At 35.7% G+C, this 11,419-nt stretch overlaps 1 protein-coding gene across 3 annotated transcripts in view; it reads left to right on the top strand.

Moving 5' to 3' along the window:
• The first annotated feature begins 1,230 nt into the window (after nt 1-1,230).
• gpr158b (G protein-coupled receptor 158b) overlaps nt 1,231-11,419 on the top strand; it is a 60,281-nt gene continuing 50,092 nt past the window's right edge. Inside the window, exon 1 of one of the 3 annotated variants that reach the window (XM_051869525.1) lies at nt 1,231-2,455. In XM_051869525.1, the coding sequence (XP_051725485.1) occupies nt 1,572-2,455 (884 nt within the window). In that variant the 5' untranslated portion in view covers nt 1,231-1,571. The remainder of the gene's footprint in view (nt 2,456-11,419) is intronic. The other 2 variants (XM_051869506.1, XM_051869517.1) reach the window with 2 other exon arrangements.

The raw sequence follows: 11,419 nt of genomic DNA, 5'->3' as shown, positions 1-11,419 counted from the left end.
ACTTTTCCACACAAGAAATGGCTATTTATGTTTGTTTACGCTGTACAAAACATTACAGTGCCATTTGTTATGTTATACTGCCTTTTATTTCTTAGCATTGGTGAAATGAGTCTAATATCTGGATGTCATAAAAAAAGATACACAATATTGTAGGTATAATTATATATGACTTTCTATTGCCTTTATTCTGAGGCAACTGATGAATTTTTCATGAAGACATTATCTAGTGTTCCTAATAAGCCGTTTTCCTCATGGGGACCCTTTACTGGTCCTGGCAATAGGTGATTTCAGGTTTTACTATCCTTGTGGGTATATTTTGATGTCCCACAATATAAGGATACACTCTTTTGTGCAATGGAAAGGTTCCATGGATGTTAAAGGTTCTTCATGGAACTATTGATGCCAATAAAGAAACTTTATTATTTACCTTTATTATGTTTATAGAATAAGCATCTAATTGTACCCTGTCTAATTAAAAGAAAACTTACAGGATAATTTTCTGAAATTTAGACATTTTCTGCATGGATTATAGGCTAATTCACTCACAATTTTTACAGAAAAATAACACCACTTGTCTTTTAAAATGCATTATAATTTTTATTGTAAATTGACAGGTAACGTAAACATTTTTTTTACTGTATAATATTTACATTAAAATAACAAACATTTTTACAGAGCAGGTTCAAAAAAGGTTTAAAGTCGGCATAAAATGGAAGTTGCGGTAGCCTTTTCAGTTTGTGACATTTATTCGAGTGAAAGGGCTTTCTTGAACAAGAAAAAAATGTAGGCCTTGATTTTGTCCATCAAGAATTGATAGGATAGTTGTGGTTTGCTATTGTTGTGATGTCATGTGAGTGACAGGTTGTCCCGCCCTCGAGCCAGTAAACACGTCATTAGAGAAGAAAAGTGAAGTCGCTGCAAGAGGGAGAGGAAGTTGTTTTAATTAAAAATTATGAGGGCATATGAATTAAAAAAAATAAAATAATGATGTGCATGGATAAATCATTTATAATAAATACTGCAATATTCCATAAAAAAATGTCAATTTTGGTTACATGGTAACCTTATAATAATGTAATATATTAAAATAATTCATCTTTAATATCAATAGAATTACGAGGGACAATAATGGTCAAGGGATGCTTAATATGCCCATGAGAACATCCCGTACTTACATGCCTCGTCTCTCTTCACTCCACCCAAGTGCACAGGATTGGCAGGAGCGATGGCCATTCACAAGTCTCCAAAACAGTAACGAGGGAAACAGGCTTTTGGAAACAATCAGCCCCCCGCCAGCTCCGAGCGAGCATTCGTTACTGATGGGAGTAGTGAACGCTACAGTAACCCACGGCAGAAACGATGCTGTGGATATTTGCCACAGTCGGTTCTTAAATCTACACGCATGAGGCTTGACGCGTTAGATCCACAGAATGCCAGTTGATCTACAGATGTGGGTGGACTGGTCGGTGTGTGTATTTGTCTGATTAAAGCATTAGAGTTGAGTAACTTTTGAGAATGCGCGTCTGTTTACGTTAAGCTGAGGAATGGGCGCACTTATGAAGTGAATATCAATGGAGAATGTTTACGGTCCTTGTTGGCGTCGAGGTATGGATGCATTCCTGCTCTGCCTTCTTCTGCTAATGGGAATTGCGAAGGGATCAAATTATGGCTACGTGGAATGGTCTGAGAACGACAAAGATCCTGAAATCAAGGCTAAATATCCAATTTACAGCACCGGGGAGACGATGCACCAGCAGCCGACTATCTCCAGCACCGAGCGAACGGCGGTGGCGCATAAGCTCGAGGAGGATCTGCCGCGGGTGGTCACCGCTTTCCTGCACACGGGGGACTCATCCACCCTGGAGCATGTCAGCTGTTCACGGCGGTATGAGCTGAGCAGTCTCCGCGGTGGAGTTCACGCCGCCTCGCACTCCTCCCTCCACGGCGTCCTCGACACCATGGCGCACGCCACCAACTTCCTAAACATGCTCCTGCAGTCCAACACCTCCAGGGAGCAGCATCTGAAGAGGGATATCCAGTGGTACCACGCGCTGGTGACGAGTATGTTAGAAGGGAATCCTAGAATCCACCGAGCAGTGGTCACATTTCACACGGAGTCTCCCGAGGCGCCTGGTCCGCAGGTGTTTCTTCAGGCGACCAGAGGCGAGGAGCGCATAGTGCTTCAAGATTTGTCCACCACCGCGCGCCATCGCCTTAAAAACAGGACGTCTGAGTCCGACTGGTACAACGAGTTTCGGGACCGAAAGAGACCACAGCGGTTGACCAAAAGTCGAGGCTTTCCAGCAGCCCAGGGCGGATATTTTCTGGACAGAAGTCATGTCAAGTGGTCTGCGCCCTATCTAGAGTGCAAGCACGGCAGTTTTGTGCCGCACTGGCTTTTAACTCTCTCCGCAGGTTTCTATGGCTTGAAGAATAACACAGCGCCAGAGTTTAGGTAAGACAAAATTATGTTGGCTCGAGAAAGCCAACATAAGCTAATATTCTTTGATTTAAACTTTATTATTATTATTATTATTATTATTATTATTAGGCCTATTATTATTAATTAAGAGACTAAAATTTCTGACTCCATGACTCCTCCTAGAGCTCGTGTCAGAGAGTGATCCGACTTAGTTTTCTAAAAAATGACTATCAAAACTTGGAAAAAATACATACATACATGTATACTTATATTGACAATTGTTCAAATGAGCCAAGCCTATTTAATCTATCATCTAATTACCAAATTTTCTGATCTATCTATCTATCTATCTATCTATCTATCTATCTATCTATCTGTCTGTCTGTCTGTCTGTCTGTTAGATATTAAACCTTCAAACTTTAATAATACTGCAAACTCAAGCATTTAAAACTACTTCAAACTTTCTAGTCAGGCTTTCTCAAGCCAACATCAAAGTTTGTCTTGAAAAACTTTTAACTGTAGCAGTTATACATCAACATAGACGGAACGATGAATTAGATTTTGTAACTCATAAAGTTCAACTTCATGTTTATGTAAGACAAGTTTTTAGTTTGAGCAAATACATTACATTGGATATACTGTGCAATAGCTTTGCTTATGTTTATTGCCTGGTAGATTAGTTGTTCACCTACACTTGAAATGAGTGTTTTTTATTCCAGTGAATATTTCTCGGAATTGGTTTAAGTCACTTTCTGTTGGTATGTTGGTAACTTTAAGGTTTGGCTACAAAATCCTATAAACATTTCCATAAGAAAATAAATTATACTAGTGTTCACTGAACACGTGTTGACCTGTTATATTGGTGTCACAATGGTAATACCATTAATGAGTCAAAACGCTAAAACAATAATGAAACACAAAACAAATGATTAAATATCAAAATTGTATTGGCCATTAAATATTGAAATTAATAAACTGTATTTATTTATAAGATTTAAAACACCTGCATGACCTGATGACAATATTATGATTCTTGAATATTAGTTTTGAGACAAGAATTCACAAAACATATTCTAATATAAGAGGTTTTAAAATCATTTGGACTCAGAACAATTTACAGTTACTGATATATAACCATATCTTGTTACAAGTATTCGGACACTTAGGCCCTTTTTACACTTGGTATTAAGATGGGTTTTGGTCAACTGGATCACAAGACGAGGGAGACACATACCAGTTTACACCTGGTGTTTTAATCTGTCTCCTTTCTACCACTTCTGTCCTGATTTCTTTGATGGGAGGGTCTATGGGTGGGTAAATATATGGGTTTTTTCAGATATTTCGATTTAATGAATGAAATGTGCTCACACAATTTACAGATGAATGCGAAAGGAGACCGGGCCGATTGCTGTGAGTGCGTGTTAGAAATCAGGAATGATGAGAGAACATTGTACTTGGTGTATTTTTTCATCTTCAAACCAAACTTAGGTCTTCAGCCAAGCAAGTATAAATCAAGTCTGGCTAGCATGTTTCCCATAATGTCAATGCATTAGGTCAGAAGGAGGAAAATAGGCAGAGAGTAGGTGGTCTTTTGTGATTGTTCGAACACATTCGACCACATGAGCATCTACACTACAAAAGTAATCTTGTTGAATGTGTTTTTGACTACTTCTTGAAGCGGTCGAACGTGGACGAGCTCAAAACTTTTTAGACCCCATTTATACCTGTATTTATCATTGTCCACTTGTGATTTGATTGACGAAAACAGCTCTTAAAGGGTTAGTTCACCCAAAAATGAAATTTCTGTCATTAATTAGTCATCCTGTTGTCATTCCAAACCCGTAAGACCTTCGTTCATCTTTGGAACACAAATTAAGATATTTTTATTAAATCCAAGAGGTTTTTTTTATCCCCCATAGAAAGCAATGTAATTACTGTCATTCAAGGTCCAGAAAAGTAGTAAAGACATCGTTAAAATAGTCAATGTGACTACAGTGGTTCAACTTAATGTTATGAAGTGACGAGAATACTTTTAATACCAGGTGTAAACAGGGTCATAGATAACAAACCAAGTGGTGTACTTTAAATAAAGTTAGCACAAGCAAGCTTTTTAAACAGAACATTTCACAAAAACAAGTTTGTAAAGTTTTAAATGATAGAACAATAGATGTATTTTTCAAAATAAAAACAAGAAGTATTTGGACAATTTCAAAATGTTAGTGGATCATATTCATAATTAATGTGGTTTTCACTGCTGGAATTCATGTGAATGTGATGGGAACTGACTTCATACATCCATTAGAAACCACTGCGACACCAGCTGGTTAAAAGTAATTGCAAAAATGGCTTGGCAGCATTTGTTTGAAGATGCCACTTGTCTGATATTTTGTCATCTAATGCAGAGACATTCAGACATTTTCAAGTGTGACTTAGATGTCCAAATAATTTTTGGGACAACTGTATTTTCATAGTGAGAATGACTCTTGGACACACATAAACACTGAATACAGACAGAATGCTTTGAGTTTTAATATGCAGATTGCACTGCTAGGTATCACCCAGACACAGCATCAGGTCAGAAACCTGATCCAAGCAATTTCAAAATCAATCAAACCATGAATAAATTACAAAAGTTGCAAACTGCACTGGTTATTTGAACCCCTTTTGAGTTTTTGGGCCAGTTGCATTTGAACTGTGCAGTAAGCACATGATATGATACTCATGTGTGCTTCATCAATTTTTTATAAAATACGAAGTTTGTTGATATTGCAGCTGAAATGCTTTTCTGCCACGTGAGCTATACGCAATGGAAATTATCCAGTTAAGTGATGCCGTAGTAAACGGATGTCAGCAAATCATATGACATATCAACTCAGGTGACTGAAGATAGTGGGTACTGGGTAGCCTTTATGGAATCAATTAATATACAAATAAAAATTCTGTAATTTACCTTCATCTTCATGACACATTCTTTCCACACAGCAATGGACCATACCATAAAATTATATGACTTTTGTGGTGTATAGAGTAAACCATAATCAGTTTAGGCAATTTATTTATTTTTTGGGTGAATGAGGCACGGGCCATTCAATGCGTTTTACTGTCTTAAAGGGATAGTTCACCCAAAAATGAAAATTTGATGTTTATCTGTTTACCCCCAGGGCATCCAAGATGTAGGTGACTTTGTTTCTTCAGTAGAACACAAATGATGATTTTTAACTCCAACCGTTGTGGTCTGTCAGTCGTATAATGCATGGCAATGGGAACTCCATCTATAAGAGTCAAAAAAACATGCACAGACAAATCCAAATTAAACCCTGCGGCTCATGAAGACACATTGATGTCCTAAGACACAAAACAAACGGTTTGTGCGAGAAACCAAACAGTATTTATATCATTTTTTACCTCTAATACACCACGCGCTTTGATGACGGAAGTGATGTCTCGCATTCATTGACATATACATGCGAGAGATCACTTCCGTCATCAGAGCGCGTTTTCAGACCTCACCAACTGGATGCTCAAGGCAGTTGGACATAGTGGTGTATTAGAGGTAAAAAATGATATAAATACTGTTCGGTTTCTCGCACAAACTGATAGTTTCGTGTCTTAGGACATCAGTGTGTCGTCACGAGCCGCAGGGTTTAATTTGGATTTGTCTGTGCATGTTTTTTTTGACTCTTATAGATGGAGTTCCCATTGACATGAATCATCATTTGTGTTCTACTGAAGAAACAAAGTCACCTACATCTTGGATGCCCTGGGGGTAAGCAGATAAACATCAAATTTTCATTTTTGGGTGAACTATCCCTTTAAGACTATGCCTTGTCTAAGTTTCACAACACATGTTTTCCAGTAATTTGTTGTAATAGAATCAAATGTATAAAAAATAAAGCAAAACAACAGAATGCAAAAAATAGCAAAGTATTCATCAAATGCCATGTTAATTATTTACAGCAATAATCTGACAATAATTCGATCTCAAACCAATCAATTAATCAAAAAAGTTATTATGACATCTATATTGTTGATCCAATATGTTTTGAATAACGGATGTGCGACAAAGTTACTACAGTTTCAGGAAGCAGTTATGACTAGCTAGTTGAGTTTTCCAACGATGTAGTTAAACAGTGAGTTACGTTGTTGTACAGGAAATGCACCCCAAGTTTGGAATAACGTAAAAGCGAGTAAATGATGACACAATTTTCATTTTTAGGTGAAGTACCTCTTTAATTTTCAGGCCATTGTGTAGTTTGGCTCCTTTTTAGTTTCATTCCATTTGTTTCATTTGCTCACGTTAATAAATAATCTTTCTCAAAGTGTTTTAATTAAAATCTGTGTAGCCTACATAGTCTTATAAGGTTAATATTGTGTTTTTAATGATCTGTTGCATAAATTGGCATGATTCAGTGATAGATATTTCAGGGTAGTGCCAGACATGAGGGGTGTATTACTGTCAATCAAACTGAAAACAAACCAACTCAATCTCACAGCTAGATTTTTTTTTGTTTTTTTTTTCGTCTTCTAGATATAAAACTCTTCCTTTGTAAAAAGCAACTGGCCCCTCTTGAAACAAATCTTTCAGCTGAAAATGCATCTGTTTTCCCAAAGCATGTTTAAACCCTTAAACGTGAATTATTATGACAACAACTATCAACGTAAATAAACTTTTCTTCTCTGCTCTTAAGGTTATTGATGATTAAGTAATTGGGAATGATATTGAAAACATTGCAAGGTGAACATGCCTACTCTTGAAACAGAATCTGATGCTGAGAATGTAGTGTAGCTAAAAGTCTTATTTTTGGATGGATTGTAATCTACAACTAAATGCACTGTAAAATCAGCCAACCATCAGGATTTTCAAACCTCTTCCTCAAAATGGAAAAAGCTAAAGTTAATTGGAGGTGTTTAAGGCTGGCAATGCTTTGTTATATGTATAAAATAGCTACAGTTGTCACTGAAATGCACAATAGATGTGTAAATTGTAAGCATAATGATCTTACTTGGAGCTTTGTTACGTGCAGGTGTCACATCAAAGTAGATATTGATTTGTCATGGCATTTGAGTGTGAAATTCTATGATTACCTTTCTCATTTTTCTTGCAGTATGTTTAACATCAGTTAATTATTTTTATCCTAATGTAAGTTGTTTAAACTTTTGATCATCAAGACATTGTTGTAGAGTTTGAGAAGAGGATTGTGAACATTGTTAACATCCCTCAGCTTTAAAGAGAAGCGCACTGAGCCAGATAATTCTCACATTTCTCTGTCTCATTTCTCGGTGACTCTCTCTCTCCTGCTCATGCTCCATTTTCTTTGCCTAAAGATAAGAGAGAGTGCTGGCAGCTCAAGCTATCTGCAGGTGTTTGTTTCACATCTCAGCTGACAGATAGCTTCTGCCTTGTGGGCCTTCATTGGATTTGAAAATGAAACGGGTAGAAATAAGCAGGGAGGAATGATTTGGGGGCTCATGCAAATAACAATCAGTGTCATTCCCCAGCGGCTCTAGAAACCAAATGAAAAGAAAATCAAAGAGGAAAAGGTATATTTACCTGAACTCTCAGTCTTCTAATAAAATGGATTTCTTGAGTCAAAGCAATGGGAACATGATGTATGTATCCATTCTTAGTAATGAGACCTTTAAAGGGTTTGTTCACCCAAAAATAAAATTTCTGTCATTCCAAACCCATAAGACCGTCGTTTATTTTCGGAACACAAATTAAGATATTTTTGATGAAATCCAAGAGGTTTCTGATCCCCTATAGAAAGCAAAGTAATTACCACATTCAAGGTCCACAAAGGTAGTAAATACGTCATTAAAATATTTCATGTGACTACAGTGGTTCAACCTTAATGTTATGAAGAGATGAAAATACTTTCTGTGCGCAAAAAAACAAAACAAAAATAACAACTTCATTCAATAATTTCTTCTCTTCCCTGTCATTCTCCTACGCTGTTTACGTTGTATAGATGATGCAGCGCTTCCGGGTTCTACGTCAGAACGGCAACTCATTATTGGCCGGCTCCTGCGTCAGCATCACACACATGCGTCATGTTGCTCACGTGAACAGTGTCGACCAATACTGAGTCGGCATTCTGATGTAGAACCTGGAAGCGCTGCACTGTGTCTGACGTAAACAGCGTAGGAGACTGACAGGGAAGAGAAGAAATTGTTGAATAAAGTCGTTATTTTTGTTTTGTTTTCCATGCACAAAAAGTTATACTGTAAAAAGTTATACAAAAAGTTATACTGTATATATATATATATATATATATATATACAGTATGTATACAGTATATACATATAAATAATGTTCACAACCATGTACGTTGTAATGTATATAATGTAACATTTTAATCTGGTCAAGGGTAGCACAAAAGTATAATGGATTGAGAATATAAAATAAAATACTATAGTAATGTATAGTAAATACTACAGTGTTTTTGAACCATACTATATTAAATTGTAGTATACTGTATATATTATAGTATTTACAACACTTTGTTAATGAATGCTACATTATACTACTAAAGCGAACTGATAAACTGTAATAAATACTGAAGTATAGTTTTTACTTTTTCGTAGTATAGTTTTTACTACAGTAAACTGTAGTGTATGGTAGTATAACATACCCTATAGTTGTAGAAAACTTAGTACAGTATTGGGATTGGGTAATTTGTTTATATTACTATAGTTAGTTATATTACCACAACGACTATAGAATTACCACAACAAATTAATTCAAGTACTTTAATATAGTATAAAACACTATATAGTATTTACTATAAATTACTATAATCAAGTCAAGTCACCTTTATATATATACTATAGTATTTTTTCATGTGTGTAGTCTTTACTAAACCTTTTCAGTGAATACATTTATTCCCTTTACATTACAGAAGACAGGTATGCTTTTTCATGTACATGAAATTTATGCATTTGGTAGATGCTTTTATCCAAAAAGCATCTGTATTAGTTCATGCATTCCCTGGGAATCAAACCCACTTTGCCATTGTTAGCACCACACAACACTGTTCAGGCAACAGAAATGCTTCCTACTGTCTCTCGTTGTGCGCCACATACTCTTTAGGTCTAATCCCTCATGCTGTTGTCAGTCAGGGAATGGAAAGGAGGGGTTCATTTACAGCAATGCATTGATTTCAGAGTTAGTTGAATTAGATGGTGGAGACTGATGTGGTTCTTCATTAACATCAACAGGGATATAGTAAATGTGTTAGTTTTATGTTACAGTGTGCCTTAATAACAGACACCATAATCTTTGTGATACTGAAAAAGTAGCAAAGATTGTGAGAGAACATTTGAGTCAGTATGAAGCAGCATGGTCCACAGGTCTCAGATAACATGCCTTATGGAACAGTGAAAGAGAAGCCCCTCTAATGGACTTCTATCTGGAGTAAAAGGCAACAACTCTTGTTTTCACATAATGAACCAGAGAGCTGCCTTTCCCTTTCTAGTTAGAAAGTGACTTACATCATACAACCAGCATCATTTGCAAATCAGATTGAATGTTCCCATGCAGAGGTGATAAAACACTTTTCTTTTTCCAGTCTGAGTGTCAGATTCTGTGTTCAGTCTAATGATATCTCTTCTCATTCCTAGGGGAAGAACAATTGAAAAGCCTTTGCAAAGTAGCATCCAGCTCATAATGAGACCAGATTTTTTACCAATGAAAAGTTAAACTGCATAAACTATTGGATGCATCCAGATTCATTTGTATCTAACAAGTTCAATTCTGCATTCTTTCAAAGAAATTGGTAGTTTTGCTTCATATGAGGAATATTTTAATATGAGCACATGCTTCACATGTGGGTCAACTACAATACTTTGCAACCCAGATAAAAAAAAGTGAGAAAAAGTTTACTTTTGTTTTTCTTTTAATTGTAGTTGAATAAATACTTTGAAAGAGTGACATGACATATTATAAATTTATTATGATTTATGATTTCTATTTTATGGGTAAAATTTAATTGTCCCCACACAGCAGTTTTTACAGTTAATTATTAATAAATAAATGAATAAATTAATTAATAAATATACTATATAAAATTTTGTAATTTAGAAGTCTAAAATAATAATATGCATAAAATGTATTAGCTTTTACCAAAAATACACTCTAAGCATGCAAAGTATTTTAAACTTTAGACTAATAATAATATTAAAGGGTTAGTTCACCCAAAAATAAAAATTCTGTCATTAATTACTCACCCTCAAGACCTTCGTTCATCTTCGAAACACAAATTAAGATATTTTTGATAAAATCCGATGGCTCAGTGAGGCCTGCATTGACAGCAAGATAGTTAACACTTTCAAAGCCCAGAAAGTTAATAAAGACATATTTAAAACAGTTCATGTGACTACAGTGGTTCAACCTTAATGTTAAGAAGCGACGAGAATACTTTTTGCGCACCAATAAAACAAAATAACGACTTTATTCAACAATATCTAGTGATGGCGATTTCAAAACACTGCTTCATGAAGCTTCGAAGCTTTACGAATCTTTTGTTTCGAATCAGTGGTTCGGAGCGTGTATCAAACTGCCAAAGTAACGTGAACCATTGAAATTTCGTCAATAATTTCAACTTAATGAAGCCTCGTTTACTGAAATCACGTGACTTTGGTAGTTTGATACACGCTCCGAAACAAAAGATTCGTAAAGCTTCGAAGCATCATGAAGTGGTGTTTTGAAATCGCCCATCATTAGATATTGTTGAATAAAGTCGTTATTTTGTTTTTTTTGGTGCACAAAAAGTATTCTCGTCGCTTAATATAAAATATCTTAATTTGTGTTCCGAAGATGAACGAAGGTCTTATGGGTGTGGAACGACATGAGGGTGAGTAATTAATGACAGAATTTTCATTTTTGCGTGAACTAACCCTTTAAGTATTGATATTTGCATGTTAACATTTGAATTGTTATTGCTCTTCATTTGTGCATGTATTTGCATAATAATTTGTGCTCATCTATAGCTCTCTTTA

The sequence above is a fragment of the Ctenopharyngodon idella genome, chromosome 2, assembly GCF_019924925.1.
Source record: "Ctenopharyngodon idella isolate HZGC_01 chromosome 2, HZGC01, whole genome shotgun sequence".
NCBI lineage: Eukaryota > Metazoa > Chordata > Actinopteri > Cypriniformes > Xenocyprididae > Ctenopharyngodon > Ctenopharyngodon idella.
This window is presented reverse-complemented; position numbering and strand designations above follow the sequence as displayed.